A 25,606-nucleotide genomic window follows, 5' to 3' on the forward strand; every position below is an offset into this window, starting at 1 on the left:
ACTCAAACTCACCACTACATGAGACATTGTTACCATCATTGTTTTCTTGTGTTTCACCCTAACTGAACTTCAGTCATCTGATATCATTAGTAGTAGTCCTCTTCTCCTATCTCTTCTGCCATTCCTAAAAATATTATACCCCTTACACTCAATCCCAGTTACCATATCTGATTCTGATAGCCAAGTTTCACTAATGCCAACAATCTTAGACCACATCATATTCATTAAACATTGAACTCAACTCCCTTAGTTTCTGATGCTACTGGCATTTGTGTATAGACAATAAATTACCACCTACTTATTCTTAAAATTAGATATGCAAACTATTTGGTCTTGTTCTAGAATTTTCTGTTTTCCTTCCCAAGACATACTCAAAATGTCCAAATCAAAAGCATATTTTTCCACCCCTTTGGCACATACATAACCATGTTCGAAGGCATTCATATATATATTTATCATGCTTGCATACTATAACTGAACTTTCACACACGTTTTTCCCATTCCTCCCTTGATGATCTAGTTTCCCAGACTGTCTGCATTAGGTCTCATACCAAGAAGTAATTTTTAAAGTCTCCTAATGCCAAATGAATTCAAGTGCAGGCCATCCCTCTTATACAAGTCTTTTCTACCATCATACTCACTCCACACATCTGAAAGCACTTATCTTTTTCTTCTACACAGACTGCATGTGAAATAATTTGCTATCATTTCCCTGCTTAACTTAGTACTGTCGTATCTGGGTAGCAATCCTACAATTTTTACTCTCTCGCATTCTTTCTCACTTCTTCCAACAGACCTTTCATATCTTCTTTCATACTATATTTGTCACTACTTAAATTATTAGTACCTACCAGACATCGGATCCATTGGGAAAATGGATCCGATGTCCATTTTTCATCGATGTCTGATGAAAAATGGATCGGATTCCCATGTCCATTTTTCATATGGACATGGAAATCCGAATACAGCCAGAGACAGTAGCAGACTACTGTACACTCACTAATAAGAACATCCAGTACTACATGTCCACTTTAAAAAGTGCCAGCTGTGGTGGACCACATCCTGCCAGCTACAAAGAGTGTGAGTGTGTAAGCAATACTTAGCTGCCCATAAATCAACAAAAGAAAACCTAAGAGTCCCATCAACAGCTGCACAGGCACCCACAGCAAATATCGATACCCCCACCTCCCACCTAATGACACACACACCACCCAAGCAGGTGTCTCGTATTCAGAGGTAGTACTCTCAAATCTGGCAGGAAAAACTGAACCCCCAATGGCCAACCAAATCCAGCACAGATGTAGACATAGCAGTCACTCTGGGTGAAATGTTAATCTAGTTCAGCAAAGCAAACCCCAGCCACGATTCCACAAACAAGTTTATGAGACATATACAAATAACTGTTACTGCACTAGTCAATGGTTAACAAACATCATCATCATCATCATCAAATTCCTGACATGTACCCTCAAGGAGTGTACAGGATATGATAGTACTACATGAAAAATTTACATCATTACTAACTTCCTATCTACAATTTTTCTCCAAATCAGTCTGTTACTTGTCAAGACTCCAACATTATCAGATCTTATATTTCTGTCATCTAAGGCACTTTCTACCATATCAATCCATCTATATCTTGGTCTTCCTCTGGGTCGTTTCCTGTGAACCTCGCAGAGAACACTTGTTTTGCTAATCTTTCCTCGCCCATTCTGTTTAAGTGACCATACCACCTGAGATTAGCTCTGCTAAAGCATTCTTGGATGCTGACAGTGTCAAGTTCTTTCCTAATATCCTCATTTTTAATATGATATTGCCAATGATGCCATCTGTTCGCACCTCTAATCTTTCTCAGGACTCTCATATCTGCAGTCTCTAGTCTTTGGTCAAGTGTTTTACTTCTGACCCAGCTCTTAGATCCATAAGTTAAAATTGGTTTGAAAACTGTCTTATATACAGCTAATTTAGTGTTCTGACTAATTTCTCTCTTATTCCATATGAATTTATTCAATTGGCTGCCTACTATACCAGCTTTGTTGATTCTGTTGTGTCTATTTCTATATTTTTGTTGATTCTGCAGTGTCTATTTCTATATTTAATTTACCATCTTCACTGAAAATCGTGCCTAAGTAGCTGAAATGTTTTACTTGTTCCACAGGTTCCTCCGTTCACAACACAGTTGACATTTTCAACAATTCTAACTATTTTCATTGTATTTGTCTTTTTAATGCTGACCTTCATACCATTTCTATTACAACAGTTATTCAATTTAGTCAGGGAATCTTGCAAACTTGTAGTGGATTTATTTAGAAGTATAACATCGTCTGCATAAAGCAAAGAGCTGACATTAACATCTCCAATTCTGATATCATGTTTAATAGCACTTTCCTTCATAATGTTATCCATATAGATAATGAATAGTAGAGGCAATGATGAACATCCTTGTCTCATACCAGATTTAACATTAAACCATCTTCCTGTACTTCCTTCAATTCTAACTGCTGACTTAAAACTCAAATAAAGACAAGTATTGCTTGATATAATGCCCCATTGACACCATATAACTGCAGCGTATTGAATAGCTTCTCTCTTGGCACCTTGTCATATGCCTTTTCCAGATCGACAAAACTTAAATACAGATCTTTGTTATATTCCCATGCTTTCTCAACTATTTCTCGTAAAGTGAAGATCTGATCCTGACAGCCTCTATTTTGCCTGAATCCAGCTTGTTCTTCACCAAGCTTTTCTTCCACAATTCTTGTCAACCGTTTCTCAAGTATACTTGCATAGATCTTGCCAGGAACACTCAGTAGGGAAATACCTCTGTAATTCTCACATTCAATTTTATTTCCATTTTTATATATATACTATTATAGATACTATTATATAGGTACTATTAGAGCTCTACTCCAATCATCGGGAATTCGTCCCTCTGTTTAGGCTTTCTGAACTATGCAGTGCAACCACTGTAATACTTTTATACCACCATACTTCAACATTTCTGGTTGAATATCATTCTACTCCTTCTGCCTTTCCACATTTCACACCTTTGATGGCTTTTTCTACTTCAAGTATGGATATGTATTCCTTACTATATGCCTGTTGAGTGTTTTTTATCACTGTGTTACCACTGCTTATTTCATTTAGCAATTTTTCGAAGTAATTACTTCATACCTCAAGGATATCTTTTTCTCCTGTTTTTATGTCACCTTTATGATCTCTAACTCCTTTTACAGCACTCCTTCCTCCATTTCTAAGCTTCTTCAACAACCTCCAGAATATCTTACCACCTTCTTGATATTTATTTTCTATGTTCTTGCCAAAGTCCTCCCATGACTTTTGTTTAGCTAGTTTTACACAGTGTTTAGCTTTCTTACATTTGTCGCTGTATTCTCTAAGAGCACAAGCTGACTTATTTGCAGGAACTTTTGATATGCTTTCTTCTTTTCCTTCACTGCCTCTTTAACTTCCTCTGTCCACCATGAAGTTCTAATTTTTCTATCCTTGCAGGCAACCTCACCACATGCCTCTCTGGCTGAATCAATCAGGGTTTTCTTCAAGGCTTGCCACTGAATCTCCGAGGTTTGGTTCCTGTTCTCAGACTCTTTCATTTTTTCTTCAATAATCTTTGTGTATTTTAGTCTACAGTTCACATCTGGGAGCTGCTCAACTTTTATTCGCTTTAAAACTTTCTTACATATTATTCTTTTCAATATGAAATTCGATTTTATCCTGCTCACGACTAAATAGTGATCGCTTCCAATTTCCAATCCTCTGTACACTCTGGTGTTCTGCACCAGGGAGAAAACATCACTATCTACAATAATATAGTCAATGAGACTTTTTGCATTCCTTGCCTCTTCTCTCCATGTGAATTTGTGCACACTTTTATATGTTGGAACATGGTGTTAGTAATAACCAGTCTATGTCCTGAGCAGAAATCCAACAGGCATTTGCCATTATTATTATGCTTTGCTCTTTTCTCCAAATTTTCCCGAAATATTTTTGTATGTCTGACAATCATTTCCTACTCTGCTATTTAGATCCCCAGCAAGGACCAACTTTTTTTTCACTATGTCAGTTGCTTTTTCTAAAGCATCAAAAAATTCCTCCACTTCTACCTTAGTAGAACATTCTGTGGGACCATAGGCACAAATAAGTCTCATTGTCCAATTCCCCATTCTGATATTTGCCCATATCACTCTACTTGAGACTGCCTGCCATTCAAGAAGATTAGACTCGTATTTTGTGTTGAATACTATGGCTACTCCTTCTTTTCCTTGATTGTCATTTCTTGAATATAACATTTTGTATTTTTTGCTCAGAAAGATCTTGCCAGTTTTTGTCTTTTTTGTTTCAGTCACACCTATTATGTCGATCTGGTATTTATCTAATTCTTCATCTAGCTCCATTTCTTTGCCATTCAGGCTTCTTATGATGATAGTACCGATCTTTAACTCTGGTGATGTTGAGTTAGGGTGTGCTTTCAGATTTGTTCCAGTAGCTGACTTTTCGCTGTTCGCCCTGGTTCCCTGGTGAAACAACGGGGGCCTTGTTTAACCGGGCAACCCCCCAGCCGGTATGAAATTTTGTCATGTTATATACCATCATTTTGTATATTGGTTTGTATAGAAAGCTAAACTCTCTTCAGATTGTGCTCTGCAATGCCAATCATCTAGGAAACAAAATGCATGAACTACAAGATATGCAATCTATTAACACGTTCGCTGCCACGCTACTTTGGCATAGTCTGTTCCCGTACGTCGAGCAATTTCACTTCTTCAAGGTCGGTACGGTAATCTCATTACCGGCGGTAAGCGTCATATGAGTATACTCATAGTTGGCTTGTGCAGAGCATGTACCTTCTATGAGAATACACAGTTTTGATGCTAGCTCCACAAGCCAAGCATTTTCACTTCTTCAAGGTCAGTACAGTAATCTCCTTGCTGGTGGTAAGCATCATACAAGTATACTCGTAGCTGGCTTGTGTGGCTGGTTTACCAACTACGAGTATACTTGTAGTTGGCAGTGAACATGTTAATCAACAAGGTGCATAGTGATGAGCTAATTCTTGTAAATGAGACCCACCTTTGATCAGCTGGCAACTCAAAATTCAACTGTTATGTTCTGTACTGCAATGAGGAACCCAACACCAGGAGGGGGCCATATTTGTTAAAGTTCTATATAGAATACAATAAAATTGTAAATGCCACTACAACCAACATAGCACTCATGGTAGTGGAGGTCCAAACCGCAAATGCAAGTCCCCATAAAATATACTCTGGATATAGCTCTCCAAACAAAGAGTTACTGGAAGCCAACTTGACTGAAATTCTAGACACAACCGAAACAGTGTTAGTAGTAGGAGAATTGAAAACTAAGCACATAGCTCAGAACAGCAGAACTACAAATCGAAATATGCACCTCTTAATGACGTTGCTGGCAATAGGAACACAGTGATTATTGGCGCTCCATAACCCATGTACTACAATGCAGCAGGACTTGCTGATGTTCTTTACATAGTGATAGTACAAAATATTGATGCATCAATACTAGATAAGTGTGATGGATGATCTCAGACTAAGCACATAGCCCAGAACAGCAGAACTACAAATCAGAATAATGCACCACTTAATGACTTTGCTGGCAATAGGAACACAATGATTATTGGGTCTCAAACTTATGACCACTTTACAGGAATCTGTTGGCCCAATTCCAGCTATCATCTGAATAGAAAGAGTTTATGACTGAATTTCAAGCTTAGAAAAGCAGATAACTGCATTAACATCTGCCACCACCACCACCACCAATATGTGACACATAAACTCCAGCTGTCTTTTGGATTGAGATTAAAAACCCAATCTGCAAAAAAAAACAGAGCCAGGCACCAATACCACAGAATACCGACAAGAACTCAATAGCACTACAAAGGAAGTTTAATATGTGCCTAGAAACTATTGAAATCAACAGTGGGAGACAAAACTTAAGTCCTTAAACACAGATCTAAAAACATAGATGCTCTGGAAAATTATGAAAGTGCTACGCTCAGACTGTAAACTCACTCGCCAATGATTGGTGAACATGGTCTGATTTACTGTGATGTAGACATAGTTGAAGCCTTTGTCGACAGCCTAGAAGAGCAGTGTAGTCCAAACTACACTCATACAGATCTAGACTTCATGATTGAAGTACACACCTGGGTACAATATATGCTAAAATGTACAGAGTACGTAAATCCCATCTAACTGATCTTGCTGAGGTACATGAATTCATCACCCAACTTAAGAACAGGAAAGTACAAGACTCAGATGGGATTTCTAACAAAATCATCATATGCCTGCCACATAAAGATATCACTTCTCTGCACAATGGAAAGTAGCAGATGTAATCTTAATCCCAAAACCAGGGAACACAACACACCTTCCTGAAAACTATTGCACAGTCAGCCTGCTTTCCTGCATAGGAAAAATAGCCAAGTAGGTAATGCTAATGACTACAGAAAGGCACTAAAGAATTAAATCTCATTACCAATTAGTAGTTTGGATTAATGACTTTCCTGGGCAATGGGAACACAGTGATTATTGGGCCTCAAATTTATGACCACTTTACTGGACAAAACTTATGACCACTTTACAGGAATCTGTTTGCCCAGTTCCAGCTATCATCTGAATAGAAAGAGTTTATGACTGAACTCTGAGAACAAAGAAGTTCTCAGAGTCATGGAAAACATCATCTTAGGGTTCAACTGGAAGCAGCACACAGGGCTGATCTTACTGTATGTTGTCAAGCATTGAACAAAATGTGGCCCACTAAAATTGATTAAACTTACCAAATCTTACTTCAGTGATCACAGACAAGTGAAGCTAGAGGGAATTACATCGTCTCAACCTAACATCATAGCAGTCTTCTCCAGATCTTACTGCTCTTAACTCTGCTCTTTGTTATCTATGTGGCTAACATTCCATGCACATGCCACCACAATGGCCCTATACACAGATGATACTGCAGTAATTGTCTACTCCTTGCAGCCTAGATTGGCAACCGAAAAGCTACAAAATGCAGTCTTAGAACTAGAACTGTGATTCAAAAAAATGGTGAATTGATGTTAATGCAGACAAGAGAACTGCAGCACTATTCACAAGAAGGCAGGTGTCCCTCAGAGGATGAAGCCATCATGTTTGGCATCTCCATTTCATGGCAATTAGTAGCCAAATATTTAGAAGTACAACTAGATAAAAGTCTTTCTTCACAAGTCATATCAAACATGTCTGCTCAAAAGCAAACAGGGCAAGTGGGCAGCTATACCCATTACTGAATCATTGAGTCCCACTAAGCATGAAACTTAAAACTGCTGCTGTACAATATGCTCAACATGTCAGTCCTAATGTGTGACTCCACCCATGTGGAGTCGCACAGCAGATTCAAACGTTAGCAAACTATAGATATTCCAAAACAAATGTTTGAGTAGCATTTAATGCACCCATAATTCATAAGAAATACATCTTTACCAAGGAGCCGATATCCCTAAGATCAAAACTTTCCTATGTGAGAAGGCTGCTCATCTACCCTAACTCACTAATCCACCAAACAGTAGGCTGCAGTGAGCAATACCCTGCAAGATATAAATGTTCCAAAACCATACTGAACAGCTAAGTTTTTTAAAACCCACTGCCAGAAGACCAAAATGGGCTTTGCAAAGGCTCAATAAGTTTGTTATGGTCTACCATCTAGCAGTAGACTAAAACAAACAAATATCCCAAAAAAAAAATACCAAACAAACCTTTTTTTTTTTTTTTTTTTTAATAACTTACTGGTAGTCAATTCCATACAGTGGGCAAGCCAAGTACTCAAAAATTCATTGCAAATCCAACAAAAAATTGACTGGACCTGATGGGATGAAGGGTCATCCCATCAGGTCCAGTCAATCCATCTTGCCAGAATAGTTAACAGATGACTTCCCACACTCATATGCACCCTTCCTGATGTTGCTCAGGAAAAGAATGGAGAGGAGGAATAGTAGGAAAGGAGTTTGTAATTTTCAAACTTGCTACTCTTGTTCTGTTGCCACTGTTGCATCCCTGCTTAATCATCTACAATTCAATAATGGTGAAAAGTATAATTAATATATTTGCAGTGTACTTCAAAGTAATGCAGTAACAAATGTTTTGTTAATACATTCTAACTGACTTTGTTCTTGACAGCTTGACATTATGAAGCTCTTTGCTTAAAATAACAATGTTGCCATTGTTCATTCACTACAGCTGCTTTAAATGAGGCTTAAACTACATTTAAGTCACTCATTAACATATCTGTAATTAATTATAAATTATTAACTTATTTTAGGTTAAAGTAATTGATATTGTTAGATATCGGAAAATATATGAAGAAGTGATGAAAAAACTGGACAAATTGGAGAATGAATTTTTACCTCAGGTTACTGTGGACAAAATGGAGGTGAGGTGAATTTATTATATAGTTTGTGTTGGTTATTTCTCATAGATTATTTTATATATTCTTTGCTTTAATCAAAATGTTTCATTACAATTGAATTATGATTGTAATATTTTGAGTTCAAGTTGTTTCAAGTTCAGAAAAGCATTCATTCTTCAATGTTGAAAGGCAACTATCTGTTTGCCTTTTGACCAGAATACTAATTTTTTTATTAATACTCTGATATTAGCTTTATAAACATTGTTCTAATATTTTCATAACATTGTTCAAAGTGGTATAACTTTAATTAAAATTTGATAAGCAGTGCCCTGGTCACAGCATTTCTACAATGAAGAATTTAGTTTTCAGAATGTAGTGTTTTAAAAAAAGATGTGATTTCAAACTTGAGTTTTGTAAAATAAATGCTGTAAACATGTCCTCACATATTTGAAGTATTTGAGTGACTGCAAAATGAAGAAAGAATGAAATGGTGGAAAATAAAGAGAATCACTAGATGGTAATGGAAAAGATAATGCACGTGTGGAGTTCTCCACAGAACAAAACATCAGATCGAGTGGTTGGAGAAATGCCTAGCAGATGATATAACACCTGGAAGAGTGAGAGTATGAAAATAAGAATTGAATTTTGTACTATGTTTCATTGATAAGCAGAGTGGGAGAGTGGAAAATTGTGTTTTCTTGGTGCCAAGATTAAGGATGTTAGTAATGCTGTAAGGATGCAAAGAATAAAGGTGAAAGAGATATTTATTTTGACTGGTACAAATCATTTAACAGGTCCAAATGATTTGGCATGTCACAAGTGTGGCACTCAAGAAAATATAAAGCATATAAAACAATTGCTAGTACATTAGAAAAAGAAGAGTTAGAATGTAAAAGTTGTAAGCCTGTTACCATGATATGATGGAAGTGAGCTGAGATAGAGCGATGATAGTGAATGAGTCAGTGCACATATTGTGCAGGAGGAACAGTGTGGAGTTTGTTGATAGATGGAGTGAGGATGGAAGTATTTATATAAAGTGGATGGCTTGCATTTGAATGGATTTTGAGGTCTTGAGCAAGATTTGTTCACTGAGCATTTGTAAGTGCAGAGTTAGGGAAAGTAGAATGTGTAGGTGTGGGGGATGCATGTGAGTGTGGGTCAAGGCAACCTAGAGGTTACTAAATGGGGGAGAGATCACATGATTCAAAATGTAGCACCCCCAAATTCTAACTTTCGTGAACTAAGTGTAAGGGAAGTTATGGGATGAAGGTGGGCATTACAGTTTATATATACTAGTCAGAAGTATTCAAAATAAGAGCCAGGAACTTTTGACACTACCTTAACTCAACTGGGCTCACTCAATGATAGAATAAAGAATGGAGGATTGTAGCCAAAAAAAAGTAGAAGTACATCAGGAGGACAGGGATGCAGAGAGTAGTTCATTTGAGGTATGAGATAGAGGCCGACAGAGACAAAATATGTACTTTTATGTTACTGTAATCCAAGGGATATAAGGGAGAATGCAGATGATATGCATTGACAAATTAATGCAAGTCGAGTAATTATTGTTGGGGATTTCAACTATGGGCTGACAAATTGGGAAGAGGAATGGTCAGAGAGAGAGAAGCAAATGGAATTTATACAGTTCTGAAAGATAATTACCTGAGGCAATATTAGAGAACTTAACAGTAACCAATCTAGATAGACTGCCTCTGTGTGAAGAAAGGATCATGTAGTCGTGACTGGGAGATTGACATGCAGAATTTTCTCTTAAGAAGGGATATATATGTGGAATTACAAAGCGGTTTATTATGACATGCTGAGGAGTCAGCTTTCAGCAGTGCCATGGCATAAGAATTTGGAGGATAGAGATGTTGATGTTGCATGAGTGGTGGTCAGGAGGTGTTTGATGAAAGCAGTATTGGAATGTATAAACAGAGTCAGAAGTATAAATCAGATAGGAGCATTATCATTAAGCAGGAGTTGCAGAAAAAGAAAGTTGTAGAAGGAGTATAAAGAAAAAGATGATCAGCATGTCCCTTGAGCATTACAAGGCACAAGTAAGAAGGTTGACCAGCATGGTAAGGAAAGCCAAAGCTAATTATGAGAGAAATCTAATTGATGAGGCCAAAAGAAATCCTAATAAGGATTTCTTTTGGAGATTGGAGAAATTGGTCAAAGACAGAATTCAGGACTGGATGGATAGGAATATGATTCTCTATAAGGAACAACTGAAACAACATGGATTTGTGAAGGGTAGATCTTGCCCTTAGTAATTTCCTTATTTTTTATAATAATGGATAAGGATAAGGGAAATGGCTATTCAGTGATTAGACTTTTCAAAGGCATTTGACATGATTTCACATAACACTGTATAGCATAAATTGGAGCAAATGGAGATGGATATGAATCTGGTAATTTGGATTTGATGATTGGTGATAGACAGATATCAAAGAGTAGTTTATGCAGGAGTTGAGTCCAGAAGGCAAGTGACCAATGGTGTATGACATGACTCAGTACCTAGTCCTCTGTTTGTTTAATTTGTACATTAATGAATGAAGTAGGATATGATTTGATGGGAGATATTTGTCTTGCTGATGATGTAAAACTGGAAAGAGTAAATGATGTAGCAATGCAGGATAACTTGAATCAGGGATCCAAAAATTCACTCGCTTACTTGCCATGGTCAAGTTGTCAGAAACAAGTGGTAAGTGAATTTTCAGCCTAGTTCTGAATGATCAAAATATATTGATCTAATTTTTCTTCACATATTTACACAATTTTTTCCTTTTTCAATATCAAATTATTTGATCATGGGTGGTCTCCAGTGTGCCAGCATATATATATTTAATTCCTTCGTAAACTATTTGCCACTGCTAAAAATTAGTTTGATTGATCTCATCCTTCCCTTTAGGATGGTTAGAGTCCTGTAATGAGGGGTTTACGACAAATTTAATTCGGCCAGTTCATCACTCCTTACAACATCCCCTAAGGACAATATTCATGACTATAGTCTGTGTGTTCACGAGGCTGGTTTGTCTGTTCTGGGGGATGAAAAACCCGAGTTTCCAGCTGAAACCTCCCCCTACCTCCATATGTGACTGGCTAACTCACCTTTCATTGAAAGAGACCAGATAAAGACCACTGATGAGAATCTAACTCAGGTCTTTCTGACCAAAGGGATTCTTCTGTACCGACTGAGCTACAGAGGCTCAAAAATTTCTTTGCAGGAAGATATTCTTGGAGATATGACTCACTACTGTTTCCAAAATTTAAAGGAATTCCAGTCTATGACAACAGGTTGCACTATTTATCTCTCATCATCTGTTATAAACTTAAGCCCAACCTGCTTCCTCAGATTAATTTTGAAACAAATAGTCAAGTATGCTCAAACAACATTTTGTATTGCATAACTTGCAAATCATCACCATTATAAAAAACAGAAATACTATTAAACAAATTAACAACAACAAGAACAACAATTAAGAAGACCGATTTTCATATGTTTCACTTCCAACTGTAATACAAAATAAGACAAATTTATAATATTATTCCAACACCCTCTTTAACCCTTAAAAAGGTATGCAGTATTGGCATAAGCTTATTTTCACACCACGAATTAGCTTTGCATAATTATATACTCAAACATTTTATATGATGAAAAGTCTTCTTAATACTGTTATTTAAAAAACACAATTATCTTTGCAAAGACGATTCAGAAATGGATTACATTATTGAAGTAATGTATTGAAATTTTAGTCTGACTTCAACATTGCTAATGATGGCCATTTTCTGTTGTTTTTGTAAATTTTATTGTCTTTCCTGTTGAATTATGGCATTAGAGAAGGCAAAAGTAAGAGACCAGAAAATATTAAAAAGAATGGAATAAAAAAAATAAAAACAATAAAGACTTTCTGCCAAAGACTCAAAGAATTCAAGTTCTTTTGTTACAAAGATGTGGCATAATATATAAAAAATATCCTGGGCTGCTGACAGGAATTCTGGATTACTACAAGATTTTTGACGCTCTATCAAGAATTATTCTCGCGAACCATCAATGGAAACATGGATGATTCACGAGATATTAAATTTTCAGAAAATTATATAGACTTGCCTAGAAATTGCCTGGACTACATAGACTTGCCCAGAAATCACCAAAGAAACATATCCCTAGCTTTCTTCCAAAGAAAGATGCATTCTAAAATGTTTGAATACATGAAATATATTCTTAATACAGCCTATTATAAAGCTAAATTCCATAAACCAGTTTATTGATTTCAAGGATTTCAAAGGCCCAGTAGTCAGATTATTGCACCTGACTTGAAATTGACTATTTTAAACAGTACCTAAATTACATAAAATGTAAAGAATTGCGTCAGTTATTGCTGATGTCATTAAACAAAAATTTGTTAAGGAAAATCAAAGACTCCAGTAGTGAGGCTTCTAAATGCTTCAATAGACTGTTCAAATGAAAAGAAACCTGTCCATTATATAAGTAGATAAAAATCGGAAAATGAAATTTGTTTACATAATTCTTCTCCAAAACTCATCTACAGTGTACTTTGAGAGAATAGAGAATGAAATGAACAAGCATTTCTTGTCAGAAGACTGGTAATTGGTTAGCCATCATTTGGAACAGAAGTGGCATGTAACATTCTGAAGGGGGAAAAAAATGCAGTATACTAGTGGCAAAATTAAAAAGAAACATGCCAGAACTTGCAAATTCTTGCACTTAGTTTGAATTTGGCTGTTTTAAATTATATTAAAGTGTTCCCTTTATTTCTGAAATTGGAACAGTGGTAAATAAATAAATAAGTACATTAAAATTTTTTTGTGACCAGTAGATTTAAGTGCTATTTCTGGAGCCTTGACTTAAATAGACTAACAGTGTGGGGCAAAGATTTACGCTGCCAGTTTAATGTCGCCAAGAATAAGGTGGAAATCATAAACTGAGTACTATATTGATGGAACTAAACTACAGGAAACTGATGAGATCAGGGAGTTGGGAGTGAATACTCCCAAGTCTCTGATGGAATATTCCCTGGGATGACAATTGTGGACAGGGATTTGAAGAGGACATATTGCAAACATAGTGAAATCAGCACATCAAATTATGTGGTTGATGAAAAACATACTAACAAGCAGGAATTGAGAAGTTATTGTTCCCCTATGTAAAGCTTTAATAAGGCACATCTGGGCTACTGCATACAGATCAGGACACCAAGATTCCGTGTGGATAAAGTGGTGAAGAGGATCCAGAAGTAAATGACAAAGATTGTGACAGATCTATGAAATACTCCCTATGAGAATAAATTGATGGCCTATGAGCTTCAAAAACTAGTTTCAAAAACATTTCTAGTACATTGATTAGTTTCAAAAGCTAATCAATGTACTAGAAATTAAGTAATATATTGATATCTGTTGTTGTGCTGCAAAGGTCAGTCAGTGGACTGTAGTTTCAACTATTTGATATGGTTGTCATGTGTAAAGGTTAGTCTGTTCCGCTATGAAGAAAAGAATATCATGATCTAGTAGACATGTCTAAACTACAAGTAGAAATGCTATCTTCAGTGCAGGAAAAGCCTCCTTCACCATCTGTAGAGCAAGAGCTACTTGAAAGGCAAAAACTCCAACTTTTCTTGATGTCCTGCTGAACAATTTCTTCTTTAGTTTTTCCTTCTTTCTGATTGACTAGCAGGCATTCCAAACATTTTATTCTGATATGCCTTTGTAGGCTTAGCTACTGTTTCTGTAAAAATTTATTTCCCCTAATTACCCATATGATTATGTAATTTACTGATTTATAATAATTAGTACTGAACTGAACTACTATGTGATAATGTTACATAAGAGTTCAGTTTTTTTCTGTGATAGTGTTGCAGGAGTTGGGGAAGGGGGATTTAGGCTTCAAAAGTGAAATGCCATTTTAATTCTGTTGTGAACAATTACCGATTTTTTGTATTTTAATACATTTCATTATACTAATCTCATCAAAAAAGCAGTATTATTTCATCAGTGTTACCATGTTTTTTAATCAAATTAGTTGTAATAAAATAACAATTATATATGAAAAATTAAAAAAATTCATTCTTCGTCCTATTTCAACTTTATGTACCCTAAGCGTATTCATTTACTGAATTGAAATATGAATATGTCAAAATTACAGAAACTGGTTACTCAGATGATTAATATTAGCATTCATGAATGTTTCTCATTTATGATCATTACTGTTTCTTTTCCCTTTTGTTTTTATTTTATACAGGTTCAGTTTGGTAAGGTGACATTCATAGAATCAAAGATTCATGTCCTTACAATTGCAAATACTGGTCAAGTAAGCTCAATAACCACTTCCTTTCATTATTTAAATTACACATGTAATTAAATGTTTATTTTACATGTAGAATATATATTTGAAATCCATCAACTAATGTCATAACTTCCTTAACTATATGAAAATATAGTTGTATATATATATATATATATATATATACATCTGATCCATGCACAAAATGTTTCAAGACATAGTGCTGTGTATTGGCAAGAGGATAAGAAAAAAGAAGGAATCTGATGATATATTGTTTTGACAACTGAAAAGAAGTTTGTCCTAAAAGCTTAGAGCTGAATGGTAAAATTGAATTTTACTGCTCTTGTTGATACAGCTAGGAAAAATCAAGAGGAATGATGGTGGCCAGGGATGAAACCTGACATCTATAAATGAGGGATTGGAGTGAATATGTATGTATGTGTGTGTGTGTGTGTGTGTGTGTGTGTGAGAGAGAGAGAGAGAGAGAGAGAGAGAGGTCATCAGTTATTTGGATTGCCCTTTCCTGTATAGTAACAAGCAGTCTTAAAGCAGTTTTGGGTACATGATCCCAGATGTGTGACCAGTATTCCATGGCTAAGCAGATTTATACCATGTTAGTAATTGTACAAGTGAACAGTGGTGCTTAATGGAAAAGCACAATGAGTTTTTGGAGCCACTGCAGAAGCTATAGATGCATTTTGCCAGTAAAGGCTGATTGTGAAGGCTAAAGGGCACTGACATGATATCTTTATTGCACAATATTAGACAAGACTGTTTTAGTACATCGAAGTTCACAAGGTTATCCACTCCATTGTAAAATTGCAAAGAGATTAGAATTTGGGGCATTGCTTATGGAAAATCTTAAGGCTACTAAAGATTAGTAAAACAAGGTTTATCAAGGTTTATCAGTTGAAAAAAGAAAGGAACATGCTGTCATGAATAAAACTATGAATGGAATTTGAAGTCACTGAGAGCAGGTCATTTATTTACAGAGAAAGCAATGTGTGAAAGTACAGAAACTTGAAACACTCCAGCATTGGTAGGGAAATCTGAAGAGAAGAAGCTATCAACAATCATACTTTATGAGAGACCAGAGAAGAAGCTGAGACTTAATTGAAAGGTAGATAGCACACCATAGGCAGAGTCCTGCTCAACAATCTTGCATCCAAAGGTTGCTGATGAAGGATAGATAGATAGATATATACTGTGGATCAACAGGGGCAAAATCCTTATGGATGGTGACCAGTTAGCTGGAGAGTGTCCAGGTGGTGAAGAAGATGGCTGTTAATGACACTTGCTCCTACATCGTTTTTTTGAGAGGCTGAAGTGAAAGCAAATGAGCAGTAGTTTGATAGCTAGTTTTTATCTTTTTTTTTGTTTTTTGAATGGGAATGAATGAGATGCTTATTTCCATGATGTAGGAGAGATGGCATATGAAGCAATATAAGATATATGTGAATTCTAGAGCACAAGATTTTAGCACAGTAGGGAGGATATCGTCAGGATCAGCTGCTTTGTTTGTTTCTAAGTCATTCAGAATTCTTCTATATTTTTACATAAGATTAGAGATGATATGGGGTGAGCAGCTCTATATCATTTCTAATCTTTGGTCATTAGTACAAGAACTGGAAGAGAAGAACGATGTTGGTAGGTCATCCTTGTCTTTGAGTACTGTAGTTACATTTGGATGTAAATATTACTATAGTTGGAGTCCATGTGAATGTGGTGGATACATGGTCAGGCAAAAGTTGACTGCCATTTAAATGGAAGACAAATTTATTGCATTTGGCCCTTTCCAAATCAGATTTTCACTTGTTACAAGCTGCAGTGCAGGTTGTCTGTTATTCCTAAGTTTTAATCCAAAACACCACTTATGATATGCTGATGATTTTTTTTCCCCCGACTGCCCTGGTACATTTGATGGAATGTACCAAAGCAGTCTAGTAAAACCAAGGCTTGAATAATGCTTGGGAAGTTTGGATGGAATGAGAAATGAGGTCCTTTCATTGAAAATTATTTCTATTACTTGATTTAAGCAGATGTTTGGATCAGGATAATAGAAGAAGTTGTTGGATCATGGAAAGGAGGAGTAGAAGTCAAGGAGATCATTCTGTTTGGTACCCTTATAATGCCAAAGGACAGAAGACAGATTTGTTGGATGAAGATTGTTCCATAATGAAGAAAAGTTGAACACTGCTGTGGTCTGAGTTACCAAGAAGGGAACTGACACCCACAATGTATTTGAAAGAGAAACTTGTTAAGGAAATTTCAAAGGTGTTGGCTAGATAGTGAAAGTTGTCTGTTATTCTAATACACCAGTGTCCAAAACCTAAGGATGAACACTATTTCTGAAGATTACAACTGCAAATTCAAGTGAATCAGTTTGTGGCAATTTGTATAACTGATGATTTTGAGTAGAAAGTGGATACACATTCAGATTTTCAAATCATGCACAAAGGGGTTATATAGTAGCACTCAATATGATAAAAGGCAAAAATGTTGCGCTAAGTGAATTGTGTTTGAATGAAGCTCTTTTCGTGAAGGAATAAAGTTACAAACTTGATATCCTGTAATGTCTCAAAGGCATCAGCTAGATGATCTCACCTAGAATTATTGGAACGCTTGAAGAAGGCCGCAGAATTACCAATATTGCCAGAGAGTTTGGAATCTCACATAGCCTTGTATCTGTGCTCTGGACAGCATTTCAAACCAATGAAATGTCTTCCAGATGTTTGCTAAGAGGTCAATTTCAATGCATCATGGCACATCAACTTGCAAGTCAGCTCCATTCAAGCACAGGTATGTGGATATCTCAACCAACTGTGGCAAGATGTCTGTAGTCTTACATTTCTTTACTCACAGCTTATCATAGAGCCCATTTTCAGTGGTGTTGTATTTGTAAAAAATTGAACAAGACAACAATGGGCTAATGTACTCTTTACAGATGAGAGTCATGTTAGTCTTTCCTCCAATTCTAGATGACACTTGATCAGGCATGAAAATGGTACTGCTTATCATCACAAGAATGTTCTTGAAAGAGATAGATAGATAGGCAGTGCTGAGGTCATGGTGTGGGGAGGCATTATGCTTAATGGATGCACCGAGCTAAAAGTGCTGGAAAAAAGGACTATGACTAGTGAATGGCATTGCAGTGAAGTTCTTCAACATCATGTTCAATTGTTTCATGGTGCTGTAGGTGAAGAATTCATTTTTATGGATGACAGTGCCACACCATTGTGCACATTTGTATGATGTTAAGATTTTGGAGAAGTTGGTAAGAACTCACATACGGAATCGGTCAAATGAAGGTAAGATTATTTATACAGGCCAGCATCAATCTGTTAAAGGTTGCACTTGTTTTAGTGATTTGGTTCCCTTTTACTATAGAGTGAAAAGCAGTGGATGAGGGTAAGGAGTATGCTGTAATTTTTTTGATTTTGTGAACACCAGGTGTCATATTACATCTTGGTTTTTTTAAGTTGCAACACATGAGTTCTAATATCAGGTTAGTGAATTGAATTGGTAACTTTCTTATAGATATTAGAGAGAGTTGTCTATGGGGGGGAGTGCTGTCGAGAAGTAAGAGGGGGGGGGTCACAAATGGAGTTCCACTGAGTTCAGTATTGGGATTACTGCTCTTCAATATTTATGTGATATTATCACCAGACTACAGAGTGCTATTCAGTTATTTGCAGACAATATAAAGCTCGGGGGGGGGGGGGTTACAAGTAACATTGCAGATGTTTTGGCCCTTCAGCAGAATATGAATAAACTGGAAAGATGGGAAAATGAGTGAGTATGTCAATGTAATGCACCTAATTTATTTATTTTTATTAATTTTTTTATGTCGAGCCCATACATGAGAGGCAATACCTTCAACTTGTTTGTAGATCTTGTTTTTTTCCAGCTGAAATATCCTGAATGTATGACAAATTCAAAAATCTTTGCAATATCTGGAGGGTAATCATCATATAGTAAGTTGATAGTGTCAGCTAATGGAATATTGATAAAAAGGGAAACAATATCAAAACTGACTAACAAGTCAGACTCTTTGATTTGAACATCTTTGATTTTTGCAAGAAAATGTGTTGGATTTTTGATGAATGATCTAGAATGTCAAGTAAGGGCAGTTAATGACAAAAATTTAGCAATTCGATAAGTGGGAGTGTCAATACAATTCATGATGGGTCTTACTGGATAACCCTTTTTATGTATTTTTGGGAGGCCATATAAGCGAGGAGTTCTTCCAAAATGAAGTGCGCAGTTTATCCACGGGTTTTGATCCCAACTGACAACTTCATCAAGCAACATATTTAATTGTTTATTTTTTGTGAATTTGTAGGATTACGATTGATTTCTTGATAGGTGGAGATATCTTATAAAAGGCAGGTTACTTTTCTCTCATAGTCAGTCTTATCCATGATCACTACAGCTTTTCCTTTTATCAGCTTTTGAAATAGATATTTCACTATTTTTTCTTAATGAAGTTAGAACATGGATTTCGGGCACTCGATAAATTACATGGCAGCAACTTGCTTTTAAAATGTGAGGCAACAACTTCAAATCGTAGTTTATTAGCATCTTCGCTAGAAAGTCCTGACAGATTACATTTAATATTATGCAAAAAATCAAGATAAGTGTTGCTTTTAGTTATTACGGCAAAATCAAGGCCTTTAGCTAATGCCGTAGTTTCAGCATCAATAAGGGTGTCCAGAAATATTAACAATCCATTTATTCGTAGAAGTGTTGTCAGAGGTAATGTTTTTCTTTTGCTTATGGTATAACAATTCATATTTTTGCATAAGTTTGTAGGAATGTTTTTCATAGGAACGGGCTAAAGATTGTTTAGACACCCAAAGAACGATATCCACTAATAGGTCATCATGGACAGCTGAAATTTTTCTTTCAAGATCCAAAATAGAATGAATGTTAGATGCTAAATCTCTTTTAGTCGCTCGAAGTTGGTTCCGTATCAAGAAAAAACTTGCACGAACGTAAATTGCGTGAGCTCCTGGAGACTGAATTGTTTCTCTAAATCTAGCAAACATAGGAATGACTTATGTATCACGGCATTTTTTGAGAAAGTCAATCTGTGTACAAAGCTTATTTTGAAAAACCGATAACTTTCCTAATTTTCCTGTTTCTTTAGTTAATTCTTCCCCATGAAAGATAATAAGTCTAATCTTTAGAGGTACCTGTGGCATAATAAAATTAATAACTTAACACATATAAAACCAACAGTAATAACTTTAGTGAATTAAAAGTACAAATATTTTGTACTGAAAGTAACAGTACATCATCAGTGTAGAACAAACAGTTAAAGGAATGGAATACAAAGTACACAACAGTCAGTGGATTACCAATTAAATTGTTGCTGCATGCCAGAACATTAATTAATAAAATATTATTAAATAATCCTTTAAAAATAATTATTTCACTGATGGTTACATTTAAGAATCTCCCAAATTTTTGGGAGAGAGAGACAGTCATTTTGATTCAAATTTGGCTGATGTAAAAGGGCTTCGTCAACTTTCTTTAAAAAGGTGTTCATGTTTAAACCTGCATCTGTGGAGAAGACAAAATTTATCCCACTGGATATTATGTTTAGTGTCAATGCTATGTTGTGCTAGACCAGACTTATGAGGTTTCATGTATTCGATATAATACTGATGTTCTGTCATTCTTTTTTCCACAGTTTGTCTAAAGTGTGATAAATTACATTCACATGGTATCTGGTAAACACCAGCCAATGATAGAGGTGCCAGTTTGTCTTTTGTTGATTGCAACAAGTGAGAAATTTTGTTGATAGGAAAATATGTGGGAATACGATGATACTTCTTCAAAATTCTGACAATAGGTTCTGAGATGCCTGAAATATAAGGAATTGGAACTCCACGGTGTCTGTTGGAGAATCCTGAGGTGTTGGAACATAGGAGTCGATTATCTTCTTGGTTTCATAAGGTTGTAATCATTAGATTCTATTAATTTTTTATGGTGAAAAGTTCTTGTTGTAAGCTTAATGGAGAGGAGCACACTTTATGTGCTCTATTAATTAAAGATTCGATAATGCTGATTTTTTGAGAGGTGTGATGAGCAGACTTTTGATGAATTATCTGCTAGTAAAGGTAGGTTTTCGATAGACACTTGTTGACAAAGTACCAGAGGATGTGCATGTAAGGAGGATGTCCAAAAATGGTAAACTACCAGACTTTTCTTTTTCCATGGTGAACTGAATGCGTGGGTGAAGGCTATTTATCTGTTGTAGAAATGTAAGTTCCTCTTCAGCATTTGGCCAAATAGCAAAGACATCATCGACATAATGAAACCAAAGAAAGGGTTGTGATGAATGGATACCTCATTTTTTAAAAGCAAGTTGCCACCATGTAATTTATCGAGTACTGAAATCCATGCTCTAACTTCATTAAGAAAAAATAGTGAAATATTTATTTCAAAAGCTGATAAAGGAAAAACTGTAGTGATCATGGATAAGACTGACTATGAGAGAAAAGTAACCTGTCTTTAACAAGATACCTCCACCTATCAAGAAATCAATCATAATCCTACAAATTCACAAAATAAACAATTAAATATGTTGCTTAATGAAGTTGTCAGTTGGGATCAAAACACCGTGGATAAACTGCACACTCATTTTGGAAGAACTCCTCACTTATATGGCCTCCCAAAAATACATAAAGAAGGTTATCCAGTAAGACCCATCGTGAATTGTATTGACAACTCCCACTTATCGAATTGCTAAATTTTTGTCACGTTCATTAACTGCCCTTACTTGACATTCTAGATCATTCATCAAAAATTCAACACATTTTCTTGAAAAAAATCAAAGAGTCTGACTTGTTAGTCAGTTTTGATATTGTTTCCCTTTTTATCAATATTCCATTAGCTGACACTATCAACTTACTATATGATGATTACCCTCCAGATATTGCAAAGATTTTTGAATTTGTCATACATTCAGGATATTTCAGCTGGAAAAACAAGAAGTACAAACAAGTTGAAAGCACTGCCATGGGTAGCCCTCTGTATTCTCCTTTGGCACACTATTTTTTGAAACATTTAGAAGACACCTTGTTTTCATTCATTCATCTCCAATTCTCTCTTTGGCTTCGTTATGTCGATGATGTCTTTGCTATTTGGCCACATGCTGAAGAGGAACTTACCACATTTCTACAACAGATAAATAGCCTTCACCCACGCATTCAGTTCACCATGGAAAAAGAAAAGTCTGGTAGTTTACCATTCTTGGACATCCTCCTTACATGCACATCCTCTGGTACTTTGTCAACAAGTTGCAATTAAAAACCTACCTTTACTGGCAGATACATTCATCAAAAAGTCTGCTCATCACACCTCTCAAAAAATCAGCATTATGAAATCTTTAATTAATAGAGCGCATAAAGTGTGTGCCTCTCCATTAAGCTTACAAGAACTTTTCACTATAAAAAAGTTAATAGAATCTAATGGTTACAACCCTAATCAAATCCAGAAGATAATTGACTCCTATGTTCCAACACCTCAGGATTCTCCAACAGACTGCAGAGTTTCAATCCCTTATATTTCAGGCATCTCAGAACCTATTGTCAGAATTTTGAAGAAGTATCATCTTATTCCCACATATTTTCCTATCCACAAAACTTCTCACTTGTTGCCATCTACAAAAGACAAACTGGCACCTCTATCATTGACTGGTGTTTACCAGATACCATGCGAATGTAATTTATCTGGGACAAACTGTGGAAAAAAGAATGACAGAACATCAGTATTATATCGAATACATGAAACCTCATAAGTCTGGTCTAGCACAACATAGCATTGACACTAAAATTAATATCCAGTGGGATAAAGCTTGTCTTCTCCACAGATGGAGCTTTAAATATGAACGCTTTTTTAAAGAAAGTTGCGAAGTCCTTTTACATCAGCCGAATTTGAATCAAAATGACTGTCTCTCTCTTCAAAACATTTGGGAGATTCTTATCTTATGCAACTATCAGTGAAATAATTTTTTTAAAGAATTATTTAATAATATTTTATTAATTAATCTTGTGGCGCACACAGCAACAATTTAATTGGTAATTCACCGACTGTTGTGTACTTTGTATTCCATTCCTTTAACTGTTGAATGAATTAAAGGTACAAAATATTTGTACCTTTAATTCATTAAAGTTATTACTGTTGATTTTTATACATGTTAAGTTATTAATTTTATTATGCCACAGGTATCTCTAAAGATTATATATTGATTAGTGGGTTGGGGAAAGGAGGAACTTGTTTACATTTAATTTGAAAGACTATTGTATTTCTTGGGAAACATGGTGGGGGGGGGGGGAGACTGTTCCACAATACAGCAGTTGCAGGAAATGAAGGAAGAGGAAAAGAAACTTGTTCTGTTTGTTTAAAGGTGCTCTGTGAATGGATGTTGAGCAGCAGCTGCATGTGTTCCAACAAGCTTAGTGCTAAGTGGGGATTAATTATTGATGCTATTTCAGATGAACGTTTGCCATGACAGTATTTATGGAATACACGTAATGCAGAAACAAAACACCTGAGTGAAATTGGGAGGAGTGAGTTGGTAAGAGATGGGTTATTAATCAGTCTAATTGCTCTCCTCTATTGAGTCCAGCATTTTGAGGGAGCTTTTAGGGGGCCCCCCACCCCATATGTGGGACCAGTATTCAATAGCTGGGTGGATTTGTGATTTTTATAAAGTTAACAGCTGTTCAGAATTTAAGTGACATCTTGAGCAAAAGAGAAATCCTAGTTTTTTGAAGCTGAGGATAGAGTTATGATGTGTTTATGCCAGAAGAGGCTTGATGTCCGGGTAATTCCAAGAAGAGAAATCTCAGATTGTCTGAAAATTTGGGTATCGTCAAAAATAATACTGGGAAAAAATGGTTCTTTTTTTATAAGAAATAAGACAGAACTGAGTTTTATTAGCACTGAAATTAGTGAGGTTATTTGAACCCCATTAGAGGGATGGCTTGGAGATCAGAATCGAGTGTGGTGGTGGTTGATGTTCTTTAGGTTGAGGCGAGTTGTGTACAGTAAGCTTTATCAAATGAAAGGGAGGAGTAAAATGTGCTGTCATCTGCAAAACTGTGTATTGGGTTTGAGGTCAGCTAAAGTAGGCCATTGATATATAAAATTAAGAGAAAGTTGGTGAGAGAAACAGAACCTTGTGGGAAAACCCCAGCATTAGTTGAATGGTGAGAGGATAAGAAACCATCCACCATCACACACACACACACAGTGTGTGTTCAGACAGAAAGCTGACAATCTAACTACAGGAGGCCTGAGACAGACCAAATGAACTTTGTGTTGACTAGCATTCACTATAGTTGAAATTGTCAACAATTTCAACTATCTTGGAGTGATAATAATCAAAAAAGATGGATGTAAAAAAGAGATAAGAAGAATATCATTAGCTAAGAAAGCGATGACTGATTTAACTAAGATCTGGAAAAACAGTCACATCTCCAAAATGACCAAAATTAAGTTTGTAGAAACTTTACTTTTTTTCAATCTTTTTCTATGCTTCTGAGTCTTGGACAATAACAAAAGATGATAGAAGAAGAATTGAGGCATTTGAGCTCTGGTGCTGGAGAAGAATGTTAAGAGTGTCTTGGACAGAAAAACGAACAAGCAAAAGTATCCTAGAAGAATTGAATATCCACAAAAGACTGACAAATTGTTCAATATTTTGGGCACATATGCAGAAGGGAATGCAACTGCCCGGAAAAAATAATCATCCAGGGTAAACCATGTGGAAAAAGAAAAATAGGGAACCCCCCCCCCCCCCTTAAACAGTTAGATTGACCAAATATATAGAATCACTAGACTTAAATTAGAACAAGTAATAAGAGAAGCAGAGGGAGAAAGAAATAGTGAAGCATCATCAGGAAGGTCATGAGGAGATGCGAGAGAAAGAGAGAGAGACTTTGTGTTGGCTAGCATTCACCTCCGATGATGAGTCTTATCACCCCATGGATCAAAAAAATAATATTAATAACAATCACTGTATTTTCCATATTTTCAATTAACTTCTGTTCTATAAAAATATTCATTTCTTTGCCAAAAGTTTTAAATAAGGATTAAATAAATGATTTATATAAATAATTATAGTATGATGTTTAATACACACACACACACACACTGGTCTGGCTGGGATCACTGAATGGATAGTGTACTTGCTCTTCCACCCAGCATTGTGGGTTTGAAATCCACCACGAGTGGAGATGTTTATAAATGTCTTTAGATGGATGAAGAATTATATTGTTATAACAGGGTTTTCAGATTGTCAAAAAATATAAAAATATTAAAAATAAAAAAAAAATAGACATTTAATAAACCTTAACGTATCGAGGATAAATATGTTATAGGTTTTGTGGGTAGGATTCATATAAGTAAATAAAAATAGATCTTTCCATGTCCATCTTTTGTTTATTTATGAGGATGAGCTAAAAAGTTGTGATAATCACCATGAAGGAATTGCGGTAGAACCACGTAACTTACACATTATTCTACATATTCCCACAAAGTGTTACACTTTGTGGGAAATATGTAGTTTTGTAACAAGTGTGTTACACTTGTTACAACACTATATAGAAGGGAAAGACTTTTTTCTCAAAAAAGTCTTTCCCTTCTATATTGCACAAACCAGTCTGCAGCTGCAGATAGGACTTCATCAACTGTGGTAAATTTTGTTTCTTTCGAGTGTTTCTTTAAATTTGTGAATAGAAAAGTCAGATGGGGCCAGGTCTGGCAAATAGGATGGGTGAGGCAGGCATTGAAAGCCCAAGTTGTGTATTGTCTGTTCGGTTTCATGAGCAGGTGTGTTTTCCTGCAAAAGCAACACGT

At 35.8% G+C, this 25,606-nt stretch overlaps 1 protein-coding gene across 1 annotated transcript in view; it reads left to right on the forward strand.

Moving 5' to 3' along the window:
- Nucleotides 1-25,606, forward strand: part of Ocrl (Oculocerebrorenal syndrome of Lowe) — a 537,079-nt gene that overhangs the window by 319,938 nt on the left and 191,535 nt on the right. Inside the window, exons 17-18 of the mRNA XM_090396332.1 lie at nt 8,344-8,454; nt 14,693-14,761. Coding sequence (XP_090252458.1) covers nt 8,344-8,454; nt 14,693-14,761 — 180 coding nt within the window. The remainder of the gene's footprint in view (nt 1-8,343; nt 8,455-14,692; nt 14,762-25,606) is intronic.

The sequence above is a fragment of the Typopeltis vanoorti genome, chromosome 8 (genome assembly GCF_054136105.1).
Source record: "Typopeltis vanoorti isolate ZY-2024b chromosome 8, IOZ_Tvanoo_1.0, whole genome shotgun sequence".
Taxonomy (NCBI): domain Eukaryota; kingdom Metazoa; phylum Arthropoda; class Arachnida; order Uropygi; family Thelyphonidae; genus Typopeltis; species Typopeltis vanoorti.